This window comes from Ahaetulla prasina, chromosome 1 (assembly GCF_028640845.1).
Source record: "Ahaetulla prasina isolate Xishuangbanna chromosome 1, ASM2864084v1, whole genome shotgun sequence".
NCBI classification, from domain to species: domain Eukaryota; kingdom Metazoa; phylum Chordata; class Lepidosauria; order Squamata; family Colubridae; genus Ahaetulla; species Ahaetulla prasina.
Window position 1 is genome coordinate 225,887,648 of NC_080539.1, and position 23,809 is coordinate 225,911,456.

General features: G+C 41.1%; 1 protein-coding gene across 3 annotated transcripts in view; it reads left to right on the forward strand.

The window, feature by feature from the left end:
* Positions 1 to 23,809, forward strand: part of ACVR1 (activin A receptor type 1) — a 97,713-nt gene that overhangs the window by 64,347 nt on the left and 9,557 nt on the right. For all 3 annotated transcript variants that reach the window (XM_058192403.1, XM_058192382.1, XM_058192392.1), the window contains 5 exons: positions 3,476 to 3,736; positions 4,537 to 4,754; positions 13,991 to 14,090; positions 17,536 to 17,682; positions 21,217 to 21,492. In XM_058192403.1, the coding sequence (XP_058048386.1) occupies positions 3,476 to 3,736; positions 4,537 to 4,754; positions 13,991 to 14,090; positions 17,536 to 17,682; positions 21,217 to 21,492 (1,002 nt within the window). The remainder of the gene's footprint in view (positions 1 to 3,475; positions 3,737 to 4,536; positions 4,755 to 13,990; positions 14,091 to 17,535; positions 17,683 to 21,216; positions 21,493 to 23,809) is intronic.

Consider the following 23,809-nt stretch of genomic DNA (forward strand, 5'->3'; position numbering starts at 1 on the left):
TTCTGTGGTCATGTGGCCGGCATGACTGTACTATGAAGGTGCACAGAACGCTGTTCACCTGCCCACTGAAGTGGTACCTATTTACTTGTAATTACATGCTTTTGAACTGCTAGGTGGGCAAGAGTTGGGGCAAGTAAGGGGAGTTCACTCCATCATGTGGTATGTGGGTCTCAAACTGTCGACCGGACAAGCCCAGCGTCTTAACAGCTGGGCCACCATTGCTCCCAGGTTTAGATTAGCTGAGGGCAATTTCTGCAGGCTCAGAAATCACGCCTGTCTTTGCTTGGCTTGCAAACTTTGCCAGAATCCAAAACTGGACCTTAATGGAAGAGGTACGGGATTTTGACCATTAAACTCCCAATCTTCTGAAAAACAGAGATTTGCTACATAACATATGCACCCTAGATCAGTCGTGGGTTGCCCCCAGTTTGGACCGGTTCACAAGAACCGGTAGTAAAACTGGCGGGAGGCTCCACCCACTGACCCAGACGTCATCAGGAAGCTTCTGCACATGCGCAGAAGCTCACAGAGGTGGCCCCAGCCCCGTTGCAAACCAGTAGTAAAGGTAAATAGAACCCACCCCTGCCCTAGATCTCCATGAACGTCAAAGCAGGGAGCTTTCATGTTCATTTTATGTGATTCACTCCAACGAATCCTCGGATTATGAATGTAATTGTCAGGCTCCATTACATTCGTAACTCGAGGACTACCTGTATTCCAATAGAGAATATTTGTAGCTCAGGGCTGAACTGTGGAGTCCTTGGTGTTCTCTGAGCTTGGTTGTTTGCTTGTAGACATTTCATTTCCCAACTAGATAGTTGAATAACAAAATGTCTACAAGCAAACAACCAAGGACTCCACAGTTCAGCCCTGAGCTACATATATTCTCTCTTGGCATACAGGTGGTCCTCGAGTTACGAAGCACCAAGGTCTGCACTTTGATTGTTTATTGACAAATCAGATTTGTTTCGGAGTTGTGGTTTTAAAATACAAAGTATGGAATCACAGTCAGGAAATAAAGCATGTGCCAGAACTGAAAATCAGGGTCCATGCCATGAATTATTTTTAGATACTGTTTTATGTAATTAGCTCTGTTTTTGCTTCAGAACCATATGTTCTTTTTCCTCAAGTTTAAAACTGTATAGCTTTGATTATATATAAATACACAGACATGTATAGATATTGATGCAGATATGTAAGTTTCTATTGCTTTGCCAGCAAGGCACCTTGCAGAATAAATTTCACTGTTTCCAAACATAGCTTTTATTTGATAAAAAATATAATTTGGCTAATTACCAACTGGTTTCAGTCTGTACATACGCATTTCTTGCATATCTCCAGAATCCCAGATGTATAGGATCATTAAGGGATCAACGGAACACTTCTAAGCTGCAGGATCTATCTTCACATTCCTGTTCCCTTTGTCTCTCTTCCCCAAAGACCTGAAACCACTATTTCATGGGACAATTTCTCTTCTCTTCTCTTCTCTTCTCTTCTCTTCTCTTCTCTTCTCTTCTCTTCTCTTCTCTCCTCTCCTCTCCTCTCCTCTCCTCTCCTCTCCTCTCCTCTCCTCTCCTCTCCTCTCCTCCTTCCTTCCTTCCTCCCTCCCTCCCTCCCTCCCTTCCCCTCCTCTCCTCTCCTCTCCTCCTCCTCCTCCCTTCCTTCCTTCCTCCCTCCCTCCCTCCCTCCCTTCCCTCTCCTCTCCTCTCCTCTCCTCCTCCCTCCCTCCCTTTCCCCCCTCTCCCTCTTCTCGCCCTTCCCCCTCCTCTCACACAAAAGCGGGTGATTTTTTTCAGCAGATGCCCAGAAGGCTGGGATTCTCAAGAGTCAGCATATTTTGGTTGTCACAAAAGACTATCAAACTATTATTTGTCTGCGTTGTTTTATTTTTAGACCTACTTGGGAGGTATTTGTTTCATGTTCCGCTTCATATGCCAAGTACAGTTGTCTTTCCTTGACAATGATGTACGTAAATGAGTAGATACGGAGTGTCATTTAGTGCTACATCTTGCATGTTCTGTGTCCTAGTCCAAGTGTGCCAGGTGGATGCATTTTGTCTTTCTCCATGCTGTTTGCTTGATTATATTTAGATCAATTTAATCCCTTCCTCCTGATTTTTTTAAAGTGTAATTCAATATATCCTTTGAGAAGATATTTGTCGCATGCATATCGTGATCTCTCTTACGTGGAGCTTGATAAGTTACATTATTGATAGTAGCCAGAAAAGCCATACAAAACTGTGGAGACAAAGGGAGAAGAGGCAAGGATTTCTGAGAATCTTGGTGTTTGAAATGCCAGTATCCTTGGGCAAAGGCCTCCTTTAAACAATGTTCTGAACCATCTTTATGGAAGCTTAACTATGGTGAGATGTGATGTCAGCATCGTCTACAGTATGTTTTGCAAATGGATGACAAGCTAGGATTAGAATCTATGGATGGATTCACATATATTGAACCATTGTCTGTCCAATATTGGTTTATTGAATAAGTTTTAATGCATTTGTACCTAAAGCAAGAAAGCTATACATTATGGCTTAGTATGATGTTTGAATCAAGCTTGGGTTTTGATGGTAATTTTTACAGTAGACATCCTGTTTCTGGTATATATATTTTATTCACATATAATACGATGGGGTCAAGTTTGGCATAGGTTTAGAGTATTGTCTGAACAGAGACAATTGTGATTTATGATCAAACCTGAAACTGAATTTTAGACATTAGGTCTAATAAGATGCAGCATTTTGCTTTTGCATCAGGAAAATTGAAAGAATTTGTGTGATATTCCCATGTCTATTGATATTTTACTGTTACTGAATTCTATACCTTTTGATGGAAAATTGAAACGAAGGAATCTAGCAAGCATAGATACCTCTCCTAAGTGGCCTTGCTCACATGTCATATATATCATGGTACGATTAAGGATGTCTTGTTGAGTAAACTTCAGTTGATCTTGAGTTCAAGTCCTGCATTAGCCATGAAAGCCAGCTGGGTGACTTTGGGCCAGTGACTCTCTCTCAGCCAAATAGCCTCCCAAAGTTATTGTTTTGGGGAAAATAGGAAGGGTTAGATGTGCTGGATATGCCTTGAGTTATTTGTAAAAATATTAAAAGGCGGGATACAAATAAACAAATAAAAACAAATGCATTGGTTTTGCACATATATTACATTCTGAATAGTGGTTTGCAAACCTCCAGCTGACTTCCTACCCTCATGCTAAGCCAAAGCCAAACAAAGCACATTTTGGCTTAACAGGGTGTCTGCTTAATTTAACCTTAAAACATAAACTCAACAGAGGATACACAAATGCTGAACAGTTTGCATTTTCAGGGATTTCTAATGCTCTATATCTGAACCAAGAGGGAGAAATGGATTCTGCAAAAATGTCCACAAAATTGATGATATTGTTTGATGAAATGATTCAGAATGTGTGCATGCACGTGGCTTAATAAAATCCTCCGTTCCCTCTTCTCCCACAGACGACAAGCTAAAACTAATGACCGAATACGAATGTGTGTGTGAAGGCATGTCATGTGTGAACGGAGTCCGCTGCAGAGGACATAGGTGCTTCTCCTCCTTGAGCATCAATAATGGAGAAAGAGTTTATCAGAAAGGCTGCTTCCAAGTGTATGAGCAGGGGAAGATGACATGTAGAACTCCTCCATCCTCAGATCAAGCTGTGGAATGCTGTCAAGGGGACTTGTGCAACTTCAACATAACAGCAGAGCTACCAACGAAAGGTGAAACTTTTTTGTTCCCTTGTTAAAAGAGACCTCAGAGAGGGAGTCCCTTTTACTGTTTAGTCTTTCATTGTTCGTTCGGCAACCTTCACAGGATGAGATCCAAGATCTGCATGCTTTCTCAGAGCACAAGTGAGTTTTTGAGCAGCTTTCCTGCTTTCTGCCCACACAAGGCTGATAAGGGGGAAAAAAACCCATTGCTATAAATGGCTTGTGAATTCATGAGTGAACGGTCACAATCCCTAATTTACATATATTGATGAATTATGCCGAGTTGCAAATTTAGAACATGACCACGTGTGTCTGAGAGCAATATACAACTGGAATATAAAAATAGTAGCTTCGTCTACCATCTTTTTTCATTATTGTTAGTTTGTCTTGCTCTTAGACCAGGGGTGTCCAACTCAATTTCATTGAGGGCCGCATCAGGATTGTGTTTGATCTTGGGGGGCCAGGGTCGGCGTGGCTAGCTCAACGTCAGTTGTGTCGGGGCGCCTGTGGTGGGCTCCTGAGCTCTCTTTTTGGCTGTGACGGCCTCCTGCAACCTTCTGCCAGTGAAAACAGAGCTCGGGAGTGCCACCTGCAGAGCTCTTTTTTCACTGGCAGAGGTACCATAGGCTGGTCCTTTGCTTTTTCTAGAGTGGCCTTGTGAGCCTTGCGAGCCAGATCTAAGCACCCCGTGGGCCATATCCGGCCCCCGGACCTTGAGTTTGACACCCTTGTCTTAGACCATGTTTCTCAAAGCCATCTCAATCAAGCTTTTGCCTAATCGTATTTTTGATGTTGATCTCTTTGTGAAGGGCATCCATCTCAAGGGGAAGCCGTGGGTTACACCATGGAAACGCTTGTCATTTTCATACTGGCTCCCGTTATGGTGCTGATCGTATTTTCGGCAGCAGCAGTGCTGATCATCAGAAAGATTCGGCAGCGCCATATGGAAAGACTGAATTCAAGGGACGCAGAATATGGCACAATTGAAGGGCTCATAGCCTCAAATGTTGGCGATAACACATTGGCAGTAAGTAATCCTTGTCTTGTGATCTGTTGCTAAGCATCTAATAACATTCCCGTGTTTTTCTTTCTAATCGGATTGCCCAAAATGTGATGTGTACAATACAGAGCACTGCATAGTCCCCTTTCATATTGCCTGTACAGAACAGTGCCAGAACACCAACCATAGGAAAGCTGTCAAGATGTGGCACATAGGAAGATTTGGGGAAAACTTATACACACTTAGATGGCTGCATCATTAAGTAATTCTTGCTCAAACCTAACATCAAGGGCTATATTGGCACTGCCCTGAATGACTTAGAAGAAAAACAGGTTCCTACTTATTAACCCAGTTTTCCATGTATACCCACTCTTCCTTTAGTGAGAACCATTTGTAAATACCATGGTAATAAAAGATTCGTTTTCCAACCAATGTGCACATTTACAGCCAAAATGTGTATGCCTTGACAGCAACGCACATTGCAGTGAGATTAATGGTAGTGTAGCTGGATGAGAAAACCTTATCTGAATGAGACAGTAGCAAACTCTGATTTTCACACACATGCACACACCTGCACACACCGTGTGTGTCACATGTTCACTTTGTGACCATTTAGCTTAATGACCTAGTCAGTAAACGAGGCGTGCACGTACAGTTAAAAGCTGCATATAAGAAGTAATACAGCTTTCATTGATTGGATCGTACAGTTCCCTAAGTCTGGGTTAATGGTATACAGCCCTGTTTTAAAATAAATAAAATCATAGTGCGATTTAATGGGATAACATAGTTTGCAGAGGCAAACTTTCAGTTTCCCCAGCACACCAAGTCACAAACTGTCAAATCCAATTGAGCCTAGCTGTTGGGTTGACCCAAACCCAGCCTCCGTTCGGGATTGTAGCCAGAGGTGGGTTTCATATAATTTTACCACCAGTTCGCCGCACACCAAAAATGCAGCTTGCATGCATGTGCGCGGCTTAGAAAACTTGTCTAAATAGGACAGCATAGCACCGGGGCAGATTGCCACTACCGGTTCACTCAAACCGGCTGAATACCACCTCTGATTGCAGCAAGGATTTGTGAAGTAATGATGATGATGGTGATAGTGGAAGTGTCATTAGGACTGATAGAAAGATTATGAAAACAATTTAATCCATTTCTTTTGATCCTGCTATGGTTGCCCATTTAGGAATTAGGAAGAATCATCTAGGTCTAGGAAAGCAAGGAAGTAAAGCTGTTATTGTTGGTACGGTCTTGATTCAACCTGGACTGCAATTGCAAAGCACGTAGGTTTTTGCCTGCTCATATTAGACATACGGCCTCTTGTCTTTTTTGAACTATGAACCTGTGTACTGCCTGTGGGAACAACACCTGTGACATGCCAGGTAGAGTTTGGCCTACAGGAGGATTTTTGCTCTTTTTTATTGGGGGTGGGGAGAAGTAAAAATGTCTGCAGCTATTTACATAACTCCCTGGAAAGCCTCCAACATGTTACTTAAAAGCACACATAAAGCCAGGGCCACTTGGACACAAGAGTGAGTGAAACCAACATTGCATGTTTGGTTATAAACTGAAAAAATAAAGCTTTCTAGATCTCAGTTGAAATGCCTTTTCTGGATTTTGACTTAGTATTTCTTATATTGCAAGGGGTGAGGAGTCTGTTAAGAAATCTCTAGATTATGTTAGTCCCAATTATAATCAGAGTGGCGGGCATTGGTATTTGGCAATAGCTGAAAATCTTCAGGGTGCTCACCCCAATATAGGATAATGAAGGATAGATCCATTGCAACTGTTGTTTTGTTACAGTCTTGAGAACTCTGTTGGGTACCGAAAAGAATTGTGGATGAAGGAAAGTTAGACTCTCTATGATGGAGCCCGATAGATCTTACTTCCAGATGAATGAGCTATAGTCGTCATGAAAGGCCTAGTGTAGGGAAAGATCATCGTTAAAATTCACCAATGACTGGAAACCCTTTTATGGACTTTTTGCATGAGAAAGAAAATGACTTTGATTTATATTCCTGATGATTAGGAAGAATAGGTTATAGAAAGAAGAGAATTATAATGAAGACACTGGTTTAATTAGGAATGTATGTATAATTGCTGACTGGGATATTGAAACTCATATTTCTGTCTGTCTGTCTGTCTGTCTGCCTGTCCATCCATCCATCTATCTATCTAGTTTCAGTATTTTTAATTTCTTTTTTTTTCCATCTTTTTTTCTTTTCTTTTTCAATTTACCTTGCTATATTTTTTCTTTCTTTGAGTGTATTTCTTATTATCCATTTAAACTCTATTAATACAATTTTTTTAAAAAAATGAAAGGCCTACAATGATGTCATGTAGGAAAGAAAAATGTTTCTCATAATGATCAGCTTCCTACATTGAACTAAGCCATAATGGGGAAGGTTTAATTACATACAGTGTATTGGGCAAATTTCAGTTATTCTGGTTTGCAAACCATGGTTTATGGCTTAATGTGTTTTATGAACCTACATAAGGTTTATTTAATGAACCATTCTTGATGACTTCAGGTGAACCCAGTTGATCAATATGCATGCATATATTATATGTTTACATCCTATTGTCAATCCGTCAAGTGTGTTACAGAATGCAACAAAATAAAATATGTCACAGCAAAGTTAAAAGCGAATAGGAGGTTAAAAGATTAACAGGAAAACAATGTAGGTCTGTTTTAATAACTGAGGGATTGGCTCTCATTAACAAGTTTATAGTGTTGTAAATATGCAAATAATTGCAGTGAATTCAAATGAGTTTCTCCTGACTTTTGTGAATTCCCTAGTGGAACTATGGTATGCCCTTATAACTGTACTTACAAGGTGTTGCAAGTGGCCCAGAATAGCTCTGGGTAGTAAGATGGATGGCATATAGATTTAACAAACAAATAAAATAATTGTAGTGTCACAAATCCTTACAATATCTAAAGGGTGGGAACTAACTTGATGTGTAGCAGTGGTCCCAGAACCTCAACAGTTTGTGAACTTCATGGAAGGAATACTGAGCCCTCTAACAATAATGCTTTTTACCACAGATTATTGGTTTTTTTTTTAATCCTGTAGAGGCAGCTTTCCTCTTGTAGCAACTTTGTGTGATCATAGTTGGCTGTTATAAGCAGCAAACAGGTAGTGGTTTCCATAGTTACACAAGGTATCTCAGAAGTGTCCTTAAGGGAATAGATTAAACAGTGTACACAGTCACATTTCTGTGGGGCGGGGTATATTCTGTTTAATGAGGACCAGGGAGCCACAATGACTGTCTAGGGAAAAAGGCTTGCTCTGGGAATTGAATATTTGATTCCTCCCTATACCCAGCAGATTCCTACTCCAGCATATTTCTCTTTTTCACACCATAGTTAATCCCACTGATATCCTTCCTTTCTCAGAAGGCAGCAATATATGTGTACGGAAGAAGGAAGTGAAAGAAAGCATACAGTCGGCACCTAGCAGGTGAAGGAGAAGCATGGCTGAAAACAAATCTCTGCAAAATCTGTTGTTATGGGAAACGGAACAATTTAGAGAGTTCTGGAATGTTCCATGTCTCCTTGATTGATCTGGCCAACACTCCATTTTGAGGGTGGTCTGGCAATTTCCAGAAGTTTGTCCCTTGAATTAGAAACTTACACAGTGTTACATTTTCAGAGAAAAGTGTGAATATTATAAATGCTTATGATTGTGAAGCTTCCAGAAAATGGCCAAATGACTCCATAACAAATTGGTGTGTCTAAAACAGGCTTTGCACATAGTCAGTATCTCCCCCACATACAATTTTTGAAGAGGAATTCTGTTTGGAGAAATTTTGGAGGCAATAATGTGGCCCATGTAGTATGTACAAGGAAATTGCATTTCTAGGAATCAGCAGTGGAATACAAGTAGTCCTTGACTTATGGCCACAATTGGGACCAGAATTTCCATTGTTGAGCACGGTAGTTGTTAAGTGAGTCATGGCCAGTTTTATGACCTTTTTTTCCTGGTTGGTAAGCAAATCATCTGCAGTTGTTAATGTTGGATCATGTTGTTAAATGAAATCAGCTACTCCTGTTGACTTTGCTTGGTAGAAGCTGGTTGGGAAGGTCACAAAATGCAATCACATGCCCCCTCCCCATCATAAATACATGCTAGTTACCAAGCGTCCAAGTTTCCATCGATGCCGTCGTAACTTCGAACGGTCGCTAAACCAAATGGTTTACCGTGATTGAATCAAATGAGTCTGGGCTGGGTTCCTTGCTGGGTTCAATTAGCAGCCAGTTATGCAGTTGAAGTTCTAATGTTGTGCGATGATTGTTGCTATTAGCTACCCTACACTTTTAGTTCAGACTGCAGCAAAAGAAGGAGAGTGAATAATTTCGAATAAAAGGAGAAAGATTTCTATAAAATTAAGAGAACTGATTTAAGTTTTTGAGTTCAAGCCCAAGCGAATTCTGAGAATCTCTGATTTCTACAAAAGTACCTAGGCGTTTTAGGCAAAGTTTGGTCTCACTCCACGAAACAACGCCAAATATGTAGGATGGCTAAACGAACATTATTAATTTTATCACTCCTCCAAGATCTTAAGGTTGCATACTAATTATATCCTAAAAACTCTCCTGAATAGAGTATGGGCAGAAAGTTATCGACTGATCCAAATCATGCAGATAGTTTCAGCAATAGAGAGTGGAACTACCCCTTCAGGCCAGTATACTTATTTCTCATCTGACTTTTAGCCATTTTAATATAATATAGATTAACTTGGTCAGATACTCAATTTTGCTGTGTTTCAATTAAGAGAGTTTTGATTAGAGTTTCGGTTAATATTGGTCCATTTCTCTCCAAAATGGTGAGCTTGTTTTGAGAGTTATAATGCAAAGGGATGTGGTGGCTCAGTGGCTAAGATGCTCAGCTTGTCAATCGAAAGTTCAGCAGTTCGAATCCCTAGTGCCATGTAATGGGGTGAGCGCCTGTTACTTGTCCCAGCTTCTGCCAACCTAACAGTTCGAAAGCACATAAAAAATGCAAGTAGAAAAATAGGGACCACCTTTGGTGGGAAGGTAACAGCGTTTCCTGCGCCTTTGGTGTTTAGTCATGCCAGCCACATGACCACGGAGACGTCTTTGGACAGTGCTGGCTCTTCGGCTTTGAGCACCGCCCCCTCTTTTGGAGATGAGCACTGCCCCCTAGAGTCGGGAACGACTAGCACATATGTGTGAGGGGAACCTTTACCTTTAAGGCACCCTTACTCTAGTTTGGAGAATGTTTTTGTATACTTCTTGATCCTGTGCCATTCTTTTAATAGAGGAAGGCTTTCTCCCCCTTCCTCCTTTGCTTTCAAATAAATTGCTTTGCTGCCACCTTGTGGCTATGTTGATATGACTTAAAATAACACTTGGTTTATATGGCATAAGGTTGAGTCAATACTTTCTCCAGGTCTGACCTGACAATTTTTTAAAACGAACACTTTTTATCAAAATGCTAAACTCAAAATGTTTTCTGAGCTATCACGTCTAGTCTTCTGAGATTTTCTAACGGCTTTTTATGCACAGTACATTAATAGTTAGGCTTTGACAGCTTTAAACAAATCTAATGAAAAGAATGAAATCCAGGAATAACATTCCTTTCAGGGCTCTTTTCTTCAGGAAAAGAAATCACTGGGCAAGACACAATAGTCATTGAAATTCATTACATCTCTTCTATCTGGCAGACCTCCTAAATCAAAATCTGACAACTAGGTGGTTATTAAAGCAAGCCTTCTTTTATACGTCTTGAATGAATGGGAATGTATTATCGTACATGCTTGAGGATTTAGCAGGATTGTTCACTGGACTTTGAGATGAGGGTCTTCATTTATTTCCTAGCGAAGGATAATTGTATAAAACACATTTAGATTGGTATGAAGAGTTGTGCACAACCTCAGAATACAAAATACAAAAAGGAAAAAAAAATACTGCTCAAAAACATGGCAAAATACCTAACAGCGTTGTGGGGGGGGGGAAGCACAAAATGTAGAAAGTGAATTAGCACAGTAATTGGAAGTGTGTGGGTATCGAGTTAAATGAGAATATTTGGCAGGTCGGTTTTACCCGTTGAACAAAATGGCAATCTCAAACAAAACATTTGAAGGCCTTGCATAACTTGTTTTTGAGACATCTAAAATGGAATAACATGAAGAATTTAGTAACATATTTATGCTGAAGATGCGTGGGTACGAGGGCAGACAATTTTCATCTGTGGTGGGTGTGAAAAAAATGGAAGCATATTGAAAGGAGGCGGTTGATATCATAAAAAGATTCACTATGTGTGCTGTCTCCATAGTGCCTAAAATTGCTTACTGGATAAATCAATGATACAGCAACAAAAAAATACATGTCAGAAATAATGTCTAAATGTCTCACTATGGTAAGAATACTAATGTCTTCTTTACCAATCAAGTTACATTTACCATTAATGATTTAGATGAATAGAAGGTGGACTTTACTAACTTTGATAAATTAATTCATAGCAGTACATTGATATCATATAGTTTTACTTTATATATAATATGAAATATTTTAAGTTTAAAGCTGTTCTAGTTTGGTAAGTTTAGTTAATTGGAGGGATGGAGGGATGGGTAGATAGATAGATACATAGATAGGTAGCAATAGCACTTAGACTTATAGATCGCTTTACAGCCCTCTCAATAGTTTGCAATTTGGGAAAATTTGGAAATATCAAACTTATCCTTCATTTAAGAAAGATTATCATTTCCTGTAAAAAGAAAGAAAGAAAGAAATTGGCAGTGGGTTCAAAATTAGCAAGCAGGAAATGAAATAGTATACTTAAATTGGAGAAATGATATGATACTGAAAAGTTTAGTTACAACTGATGAATTAAAAAGCTAGCAAGAATCTCCATTAGGTCAGTAACTCAGTAGATACTGAAAAATAATTACACAAACTTGGTCACCTGGGAACTAAGGCTTATGAGTTCTATAGAATTTATTTCCCAATAAACCTGTACAAGATTGCAATGTTTATCTATATGCTACTAAAACTTTCATCATGACCTTTAATTGGGCAAAACGGTGCATCATAAGGCAGCAATTTTTGAATCAGGGTTTCTCCAATGGGCTAACTTACAGAATGTGTTCAAAATCCAGGACCCTGAAGGAATGAAATTTGGTGAAACACCTTCAGTGTTACAGTGTTGGTGTCGTGTCCCACTTCCCCTCCGACGGCCGGGTCTGGGAAGTCTGTATCAAGCGTGGCCACGAAGCCTCTGCAGCTTTGCCAAATTCCTATCAGAGTTCTCAGGGCAGGCAGGAATCCAAGGTGTGACTTCAGCAAACCAGATGAGACTTTGCTTGACTCAAATTGCTTGACTCAAGATGGTCTTTTATATAGGCCATGGGCTGTGGCTCAATGACTCAGCACTTATCCAGGCCTGCCCCTCCCTTCCTTTTGCTGACGTCGCCTCTCCATTCTCCGGAAGCGGGGATCTGTCCACTGTGACTTTCCGTCCTCCTGATTTGCTGCCGGCAATTCTAGCACGTGGCTGGCTTCACACGCTGTAGGAGGGAGGTTTGTTTGCTCATTCCTGACATTCTGTCCGGGCATAGTGCCAGGGCTGGGGGCTGGAGGCATGCCAGGCCGTTCCTCTTCATTATCAGACTCTGACTCAGATAGCAGGAGATGGGAGGAGCCCGGCTGAGGAGAGGAGGGAGGGCGAGGCACAACAGTTAGGATCACATGATCTTCATTTTCAATGTTCGGTAACAATTCCCCAGTCATTCTTACAATCCCTTACTCCCTCCCCCACCTTACAGCAGCTACCTGTCTACTGGGAATGGAAGGGGAAAGAGAGGAACAGGGAAGAAGGAACCTCCCCGCAGCCTTCCTGGCCCATGCAACAAATGGCCTGTGCCCAACCCCATGTACCTTCCCTGATTTGTGCTGCCCCACCCCACCCGTGCCTTCCCTGACTCATGTAGAACTTTTGGTGCTCCCCAAAGGACCCTTCCTGACCCGTGCTGCCCTTCTGAACATTTTCCTTGACCCAAACAGCAACTCTTGCTCACCCTTATGCATCCTTCCAGGCCCGTGCCACCCTCATGGGGCTTCCCTGACCAACGCAGCACCTATTGGCGCATCCCCATACTCCAGTGATAAAATCCAATTTTTTCTACTACTGGTTCTGTGGGCGTTGCTTGGAGGGCATGGCAGGGGAAGAATACTGCAAAATTTCCATTCCCACCCCACTCCAGGGTAAAGATATTGCAAAATCTCCATTCCCACCCCACTCTGTGGCCAGCCAGAGGTGGCATTTGCCGGTTCTCCAAACTACTCAAAATTTCTGCTACCGGTTCTCCAGAACCTGCTGGATTTCACCCCTGCCACACTCCATCCCCAATCCATGCCATCCTCACACCCAATATTCCTGATGTGCATAAACCTAAATACCCTGTTTCCCCCCCAGATAAGACATCCCCTGATAATAAGCCCAATCAAGCTTTTGAACGCATGGCAATAAGGCCAAGCGCTTATTTCAGGATTCAAAAAAAAAATAAGACAGGGTCTTATTTTCGGGGAAACACGGTATCTCCACCTTTTCCAATCGATGCCATCATGCCACCACATGCCATTCCTGACTGGCAAGGCAACTCCCACACCCATGACACCCACACACCCTTCTTGACCTGTGCTACCCCTGTGCACACCTTTCCCAACTTGCACAGCATGTCTTGCACATCCCTGCAAGACTCTTCCCTATACCACCCATCTGCATCCCCTCCCGAACCCCCTTGCTCCCTCCCCCACCCAGCAGCAGCCTGGCTCCTGACCTTGGACTTTCTACTTCCTGCTGACTTGCCCAGTGAGTTTCTATCTACAAGCTTCCCACAAGCAAAGTAAATGGGGAAGCTGGCACTAATTCAAGGGAGGGACAGAGGAAGGAAGGAAGGTTCTGATGTTTCCTGCTAGCTTTTCATGAGGAAACTCATTGGGGAAGCCAGTTGGAAATTGTTCCCACTCTCACTGCTTTTTTGCCAACCACGTGCAGTCATTCTGTTTCTATGGAATGGAAATATCTCTGAAAAGATGCCCAATGGATTACGGATTGTCAAGGGAACTCTGTAAACTAGACCTGTCTGTCCATCCATCCTAGTGCTAAATTCTCTTAACTAGTAGTATTATTTTCATGCCTGTCCAATAAAAAATGGTTGCCTAAAGAGATAGAATGGCACAAATGCTTGCTTCCATTGCAATGAATCCCCTAATAATGTTTGTTATTTCTACACAGGACCTGTTGGACCATTCCTGTACCTCTGGGAGCGGCTCAGGGCTGCCTTTCCTAGTACAAAGAACAGTAGCTCGGCAGATTACCTTGTTGGAGTGCGTAGGTTAGTCATCGTTTGATTTGTCCATCAAGAATAGCTCTATGAGCAATGGGACTATTAAAATGTTAAAGCAGTCATCTCAGACTCCCAATTATTCTATTATACCCTTCTTTTAGCTTAAGGAAGATTGTGCTAGTTGAATATAGGGGGATCACTTTTTTTTCAAATGGAGTGGATCCAAACTTTGGATTGCTTTATAAGGCTACCCAGAAAAAAAAGCAGAACATTTTTTCTTCTCTGCTTTTCCTAAATGTGAAGTGTTTGGAATTAAGTCTTTTAAAAAAAAACTGGCAAGATTCAGCCTTAAGAGTGACAAAAAGGAAAATACTATTGTGTATTGCTTTTCTCTATTGCTATGTATTTTAATTTTTGTATTTAGGATGTAATTGTTTTTATTCTATTTGCTGTTGCTCGCTGCCCAAAGCCACTTGTTGAGATGGACAACTTTACTAACTGATTAAATAAATACAGACAATCCCCTGGGTTAAGAATGAAATTTATTTACATAGAATTTATATGTAAGTCAAGTACATCGTAAAAAAAACAGAAAAGCAATTAAAACAAAATAAATATATATGGCAACTGAATAAAACTGTGGCCATATAGCCAAGTAATGGGACCCGTAACACACTTGGGCCTCCATACCTGGGTTCGTAACCAAGTCATTACGAACCTATCAAGGACCAGCACATGTCCTAGATGGCACATGTCACCAGAAAGATTGGCAAAAATGTTTAAAGATAAATCAATTAAACGTTGGAAATGCCACCAGACACTGAGATCGTATTATCACATGTGGTGGACATGTCCAGAAGCGAGAAATTATTGGGTAAAAATTCGAATACGGTTAGAGAAAATGACACAGCAACATATTGATCTTAAACTGAAGCTGTTCATGTTGGGTATCTTACCGGAGAAATTTAGTAAAGAAAATATATATTTGATTACACATGTAATAACAGCAGCAAGAATGATATTTGCACAAAATTGGAAAGCAGAAAAAATTCCTACAAAGAGAGAGGTAATTAACAAAATATTAGAATGTACAGAAAGGAGTAGATTAACATTAGCAATTAAAGGGAAGGAAGAATCTGAGTATTACAACATATGGGGCAATTTTATCAATGGATAGAGACTGAATGTAGACAATAGGCAATGTAAAAGTAAGAAATATGGAGAAAATATGGAATAGATTACAGTTAAATGTAAGAGGAAAGATAAATATGTATTAAGAAAATGATGATAAATGTTGAATATGATGACACAAAAATTTTTGTACCCAGATGCTACACTTATTGATTAATGATGAATTGTTTGTTTAAAAATAAAAATAAAAACTTAAAAAAAAAAAAGGACCAGCAGGGTTGGAATCATCCTGATCTCTGAGGGGAGCTTATTCCTGAGGGCAGGGACTATAACAGAGAAGACATGTTTCCTGATCCCAGCCAACCCACTCCTTGACTGAGGGGATCTGTAAAATGCCCATCTTGCTTGTTTTAAAAGGACAAGTCATAAAGATGACTTTTTAATATTCTTTATGATTTAACAGGTTGAATATGTATAGTATCAGGAATTGATCATTCTTAAAAAGCTAGCTTTTTAAACAAATGCACTGCACTCACCTATATCTAAAAATATTAGGAAACTACTGCAGCTCTGTATAGGCTTGGAACTTGGCCTTTTCCTAAGATAGACAGCATCTGTTTTTAGAGACTAAATGGTTAGCCTGTATTACATGGCTATTTTTGGATAGGAAGTCAAGTCTGGGTATTAGGAATTCCTCACAGGGTGTCACGTGTCTATTTTCCTTGAAACACATATCTTGTTGAGGAACATGTGCCAATTATGAAGAAATGGGAGACTTCAATCAGATGTATGTTTCTGAGAAACAGAGCAGGTGGCACTGCACTGAATTAAACTTGTTTGGGTTGACCAGGGATACTCTATGTCAGGGGTCTCCAACCATGGCCATTTTAAGACTTGTGGACTTCAACTCCCAGAATTCCCCAGCCAGCATCTGTGTCCCTTTCGTAAGCTTCTGACAAGCCAAGTCAATGGAAAAGCCAGATTCACTTAATCCTGTTACTAACGCAGTTATTGCAGTGATTCACTTAACAACCGTGCTAAGAAATTTTGCAAAATGGGGCAAGTCTCTCTTAACAACTGTTTCACTTAGCAACTTAAACTGTGGGGTCAGTTGTGGTCGTAAGTCAAGGACTGCTTGTATTTGCTTGCTAAATAGAAGGAAATGGTAGTTCAGTTGAAATTAGCAACGTCAGGACTTATTTGTAGTGGGATGTCTATCTCTGGACTTAGATTAGCCCACCTTCAGGCTTGAGCCTTATTCCTATAAGCCACCAGTATTTATACTGTGACTAACAAGTATCCAGAATATTGTGAGCCCACTTGAGGAGGGTTGCATATCAGCAGGCTAGCACACACAAAGCCACAATGCCTTCCCATTCTGATTAGGTAAGCCAACTGCGACATTTTGGTTTTCTATATTGATGCTATTTCCTCTTCATAGCATCAAATCCATATTCCAGACCTTTCCCATTAGACAATCATTTATTTCCTGTCAAAAGACTTTTTTTGTAGACCGGCAAAGTTTTTTCATGATCATTGAGGTCAAATATGCTGACCTCAATGTAAACTGCTTAGAGAGGGCTGTAATGCACTGTGAAGCGGTATATAAGTCTAAGTGCTATTTCTATGATTTATTTGATCTTTGGTTTAAAAGTTAACTACTAAAAGTGACTTAATGTATTTTTCAAACTATAAGACACACTTTTTTGTCTCCCAAAAGGGGGTGAAAATGTCTGTGTCTTAGAGTCTGAATATTGCTGAAGCCTCGCCCACCCACCGGCCGGTTTTTGGGAGTTTTTTGCCCATTTTTTCCAGGAAAAGCCTGAAAAAAGCCTCAAAAACGGGTCGAAAAAAGCCTTGAGAATGGGCTGAAAAAAGCCTCAAAAACGGGCCGAAAAAAGCCTAGAAATGGGCAGAAAAAAAGCCTTGAAAATGGGCCAAAAGAGGCTGGAAAAGGCCCGAAAATGGGGCACACGGAGGCCAAAAACTTTTTTGTTGATTTCCTCTTCTAAATTTAGATGCGTCTTATAGTCAGGTGCATCCTATAGTCCAAAAAATATGGTAATTTGTTTCTGACGCAGTTCTAACCCCGATGACACCATCGGTTTTGTTCATGGGATAGGGTGCATACAAGTTCCCCCCTCTTTTTTAGGGGGTGTTAATTAAGTCTCTGCAAAGTTGAGACTCCCTGTCGTAAGGAGATGGTAGAGATTCAGACGTCTCCCCAGTTCAACAGGGTAACCTTTGATGGTTCATAAATATGGATGTTGAATACAATTTCTGGTTTGGGCGATAAGCCAAAAAAACTTTTCCTTTGAATGAAGAGCTATTGATAAAAATCTCTTTTGTTTATGCTTTCTAGGGAAAGGCCGATACGGAGAAGTCTGGCGAGGACAATGGCAAGGAGAGAACATTGCCGTCAAGATCTTTTCTTCCCGAGATGAAAAGTCCTGGTTCAGAGAAACAGAATTATACAATACTGTGTTGCTGAGGCACGAAAATATTTTAGGTGAGGAAAAGAAAGGCATTGCTTGGGGGCCTAGACAGATGGGGAGAGCTCTGTGGATGGACTGAGAGCCCAAATCTGCTGAGACCATCCAACTCAGTCTTTTTTATAGTCTTTCTTGAAGAAATAGAGAAGTAAACTTAGTTGCTGGAATAAAAGAAAAGTTTGATGAGACCCAATAATAACTTTTAGTTTAGAAGCAATATATTCTTGAGCCTGATCTCCCCAGAAAGTAATTAAATCTTCCACTTTATACACATTTGTATAATTCTACAAATAAAAAAAAACGGACCTGCAATGGAATAAAGCATTTATGCTGCAAATAAACTGGAATGTGTTGGTTGCCATAAAAATGCGAAATAGACTTATCAACTGTGCTTGCCAAATGCAATGCAATGCAATGCAATGCAATGCTATGTTATGCTATGCTATGCTATGCTATGCTAAGCTAATACTATACTAATACTATACTGATACTATACTATATTTTTCTTTTCTTTTCTTTTCTTTTCTTTATTGGCCAAGTGTGATTGGACACACAAGGAATTTATCTTTGGTGCATATGCTCTCAGTGTACATAAAAAGAATAGATACATTCCTTAAGAATCATAAGATACAACACTTAACGATAGTCATAGGATACAAATAAAATATTTACAGATCCCTCACATCCAGGACATAAACTGTTTCAACTCCTACCGTCAAAACGACGCTATAGAGCACTCCACACCAGAACAACTAGACACAAGAACAGTTTTTTTCCAAAGGCCATCACTCTGCTAAACAATTAATTCCCTCAACACTGTCAAACTACTTAATTAAATCTGCACTACTATTAATCTTCTCATCGTTCCCATCACCAATCTCTTTCCACTTATGACTGTATGACTGTAACTTTGTTGCTGGCAATCCTTATGATTTATATTGATATATTGACCATCATTTGTGTTGTAAATGGTGTACCTTGATGAACGTATCTTTTCTTTTATGTACACTGAGAGCATATGCACCAAGACAAATTCCTTGTGTGTCCAATCACACTTGGCCAATAAAAATTCTATTCTATTCTATCTAAGCAATAGAATCATACCAGGAAACAATATAAATTGTAAGGATACAGCAGCAAGTTAGTCATACAGTCATAAGTGGGAGGAGCATTCAATTAAAGTGTGTTTCAAAGACAGACATTTTAACCCAGATTCAAGGTCTGTGTTTTTTCCTTTGCAGACATTTTCTTCCCTTTATTTAATAAGTTACAGGTACTTGGACAATAGAATGTCTCCTCCTAACCAGTGGACGGATATGTGGACGGATGAAAAAAATATCAGAATTTAATCATAGGCAGTTGTCTTTTGGCATTCTTTTGGCAGTGATGTGTCATGTGAAGCCATGGATCTTCACTCAACTCATGCAGTGGGTTGAGCCCAGTATATAGAGGCAAGGACACTCAGCTTAGCCTTGGACCAATAGGCGGGGAGACTTGCACTGGTACATTGCAGCAGAGATAAGATGGACTTTACGTTGCTGGGTTAATGGTACATGTGTTGGGAGCTATTTGCATAGAATACAGTAGATATTGAAATGCTTTCTGTACAGTTATTTCCATATTTCAATGTGGTGGTAGCTAAAGCTAAAGCTTACATACTTCAAGAGCTACTTGGTGGTGTTGGGGGAAAGCATTCAAGTGCTTTTCTGTTTTCTGAGTCCTTCAGTGCATCTGGTAGATTTAAATGTGCCTGTTATCGTCCCATCTTTGTTTTTAATGTAGTGTTCTTTCTAGTGAAGGAATGTAAGTAGTGTGACTGGTGCTATAGTTTCCATTGTCAATATAGGCAGACCCTTATTCAAACTTTTGCCCCAGGTTTTAAATCCAGTTCAGTATCTTATTCCTCTAGTCCACACAGGCCTTTTTCTCATTTCTGGGAAATGCTTTGGCTGCGTTTCCAACTGAGCACTTAAGCAAATGTAAGAGTTGGCTGAGTTGGATAGTCTGTGTGTATGTTTTGGTGCAGAGAACAGCTCCCCACACTAGTGGCAAGTTGTAGGTGCTAGAAAAAAAATGCTCTTGGGTTTCTGCCAGAGGAGATGAGCTCCAAGTTCTGGCATTTAAAGTAGGTTAATACATCATTCTGTAGATTTCAGATTCAATTCAGAAAAAGTGCTTCAGAGCCCACTGGAGGACTTGGCTGTAAATTCATTGCTACGCAGACCATCTTGGAAAGCGAAGCAGCTGCTTCAATGAGTCATAAGCATTGGGTTCATTCATACTCCTGCAGATTCCAAGGAATCTTTTTCAAACTGATCCCAAAGCATTGCACATCCTGATGATCATTTAACGCAGGAATTGCTTACTTGAAAAGGAGAGGAATTAATACAGGTAGTTTTTGACTTACAACCACAATTGAGCCCACAATTTATGTTGTTAAGTGAGTTTTGCCCCATTGTAGACTTTTCTTGCACTTAACAGTTAAGTGAATCCTTGCAGTTATTAAGTTAGTAACCTGGTTGTTAAATGAATTTGGCTTCCCCATTGACTTTGCTTATCAGAAGGTCACAAAAGTTGATCACATGACCCTGGGACACTGCAACCATCATAAATACGAACCAGTTGCCAAACACCCACATTTTGATCATGATCATGGCGATGCTGCAACGGTCATAAATGTGAAAAAGGGTCATAAGTCACTTTTTTCAGTGTTGTTGTAACTTTGAACAGTCACAACTGTTGTAACTCAAGGACTACCTGTACTGATGAAAAGAGCAAGAAATTGCAATATTTTGAGTGTTTTCATGTCTTCAGCCCTAACTAGTGGAGAACACTTAATACCTTTTTTTAAAGTCTGTTCAGGGAGTAATAGAATTCGCCTTTTGTGCTTAGAATAGCCTGCATTCAGTTCTCATTGGTTTTAGGGATAATGGGGAATGATGCAGTTTGGGGAGAGTTTAGCTCAGGAATCATCAACCTGGTGCTTTGGAGATGTTTTGGAACTCTGTTCCTCATCATTGACCATATTGGCTTCATTTGATGGGATCTAAAGTCCAACTCAAGGGACACGGTGGCTCAGGGGCTAGGACATTGAGCTTGTTGATCGAAAGGTCGGCAGCTCAGCGGTTCGAATCCCTAGTGCTGCCTAGTGTAACGGGGTGAGTTCCTGTTACTTGTCCCAGCTTCTGCCAACCTAGCAGTTGGCAGTTTCGAAAGCACGTAAAAATGCAAATAGAAAAAATAGGGACCATCTTTGGTGGGAAGGTAACAGCGTTCCGTGCGCCTTTGGTGTCTAATCATGCTGGCCACATGACCACGAAATGTCTTCGGACAGCGCTGGCTCTTAGGCTTTGAAACGGAGATAAGCACCGCCCCCTAGAGTCGGCAACGACTAGCACATATGTGCGAAGGGAACCTTTACCTTTACCTTTAAAGTCCAACTCATTGGGATCCAAGGTTACTTACCCCTGGTTTGTATGATGAGGGCCATTACATGAAGATGGAAATAACTGATAACTTGCCTTTCTTAGTAATGTTCCTGTCCCTTTCAGGTTTTATTGCTTCAGACATGACATCACGGAATTCCAGCACTCAGTTGTGGCTAATCACACATTACCATGAAATGGGCTCGCTCTACGACTACCTGCAACTGACAACGTTAGACACTGTGAGCTGCTTACGAATAGTTTTGTCCATAGCTAGTGGCCTTGCTCATTTGCACATTGAGATATTCGGGACCCAAGGAAAACCTGCCATTGCTCATCGGGACTTGAAGAGTAAAAACATCTTGGTTAAGAAAAATGGACAGTGTTGCATTGCAGATCTAGGTAAGTAGCTTCCTGCTTTCTTTTTCGCATGGCCAGCACGAGTAGTTTATCGCTGGGAGAGTAGCTGGGTTGCCAAACCAACCAACCAGCCAGCCAAAAACCATGGAGGATAAAAAAGGAAAGCAAGAGCAAATGCAAGAATAACAGATAGATTTATATCAACAGTGAAATCAGCCTGATTCTATCTGGCTCGCCGAACTGGTAGCATCGGTGGCGGGAGGCTCCATCCACCCACCAGGATGTCATTACATCCTGTTTTTTTTACGCTCTGCGCCAGAGGTGGGTTCTACTTACCTTTATTACCGATTTGTAGCGGGACTGCGCATGCACAGAAGCTTTCTGATGTCTGGGTCGGTGGGCGGAGCCTCCCCCCAGTTTTTTTACCGGGGGCAACCCACCACTGCTCTGCACATGTGCAGAAGAGGCGCACATGCGTCCCGTTCCCGAATCGGTAGCGAAGGTAAGTTGATTTCATCCCTGGTTAATATGTAAAGCTAAATCATAAAGGTTTATAAGCTTTGAAGAGGATTAAAGATTATAAAGATGCTACATGGTTTATGTAATGAATCAGGTATATATTGAAGAAATGTCATTCATGCTTTCCTTGGTGTCACTCTGTAGCAAGCTAGGCATCCACTAGAGGGCACTTAGCATCCAAAAGTTTTGCTGCTCCTGGATGTATCTTGTACTATTTTCTGAACGTGGAAGTCTGCCACAAGAGACTTCTTTCTCAATCTGATATCCTCCAGGTGTGTTGGACCTCAACCCCTTGAATTCCTTTCCAGCATTTTATATGGCAATAATTAATTACTGTTGGAACAGCCCTATACTAGCTTCCTTAAAGCTTATAACAACACAGAATGCAATGTTGAGTCAAGGATTATTAAAACAGACTATTAAAACAGGCCAAGTTACATACTCTCTCCCTTCCTGCTGATAACTGTAAGGCCATATTTTTTGCATCTTTTTATCATAGTAAGGTGTTGCATACAGATAAGTAATTGTAGTTAAAATTCATCATGGTTGTTGAAAACAAACCACCTTAAATCAATTGTGGTTTGAAATTTGCTTATTTCTACGTTATCCTACCCATCTAGCAGTTCCAGAAGCATGCAAATGCAAGTAGATTAATAGGTACCACTTCGGTAGGAAGCTAGTGGCATTCTGTGCACCTTTGACGAATAGCCCATGCTGGCCACCTGACCATGGAAAATGTCTTTGGACATCGCTGGCTCCCTCGTCCTAGAAACAGAGATGAGCACCATGCCTTAGAGTCGGACACGACTGACAGGAAAACCTTTATCTTTATTTTTTTACTATGTTATTTAGAGCTTGAGTCATATTGTTTTAATTTCAAAGTGAAATTAAAGAAAATTGAAACTTTTTATAACCGCTCGATGGTATATGAGCCCAAGGCTTGCTTAAATTTCTTTCCACAGTAGTGACTCTGGCTTGAGTACCTGTTGGTTATTCAATTGCTGCTGCATTTGGTATTCTCTTTCTGTTTTTCCAGAAAGAATCTGGAAAAACAGGCTCTGGAATCTGCTTGTTTTCTGGATGGTAAACACACAATGTTGCAATGGAGCTCCTGTTGCACATTGCAGAGCCGCGCACCCTCGTCCTCCTTCTCAGCAGACTCACCTCTTTCCCAAGGAGCACTTTCAGGCGGTAGCGCTGCGATCCCCTCCTCGAATCCAAAAGGGTTCTCGGTTCCCCACTGCCCATTGAAGGGGAACTGGCTGCTGCCTGAAATGCAGCTCTGAAATTTGCCTTGGGGAATTGGACCAATGGGCAGTGGTGGCTGGAAAGGAGGGACGTTTCTTGGCTTGGCTCGGCTCCTGGGCATCAAGAGGGCTTAGGCGGTGGCTGCAGTGTTCTGAGCTGCCTGCTAGGCAGGCGGCTGGGAACCGTGGGGCCCGTCTTCTTCACTGAAGCCGCAGGGCAGATCCTCCCCCCAAAGTGTCCTGAAGAGGTTTGTTCCTCTTCAGGACAGGCTGTGCCCCGGCCCAGATCCCCGCCGCTTGGAACTGCCAGAAAATGTTCAAAGGGTGGGGGCTGGCGGATGGACGGGGCTACATTTGGCATATAAGACGCACCCAGATTTTCACCCTCTTTTTGGGGGTAAAAAGGTGTGTCTTATATGCCGAAAAATACGGTAACTATATTTCTGAAGTATATGTGAAAGGGACGCAATGGCTCAGGGGCTAGGACATTGAGCTTGTCGATCGAAAGGTCGGCAGCTCAGCGGTTCGAATCCCTAGTGCTGCCGTGTAACGGGGTGAGCTCCCGTTACTTGTCCCAGCTTCTGCCAACCTAG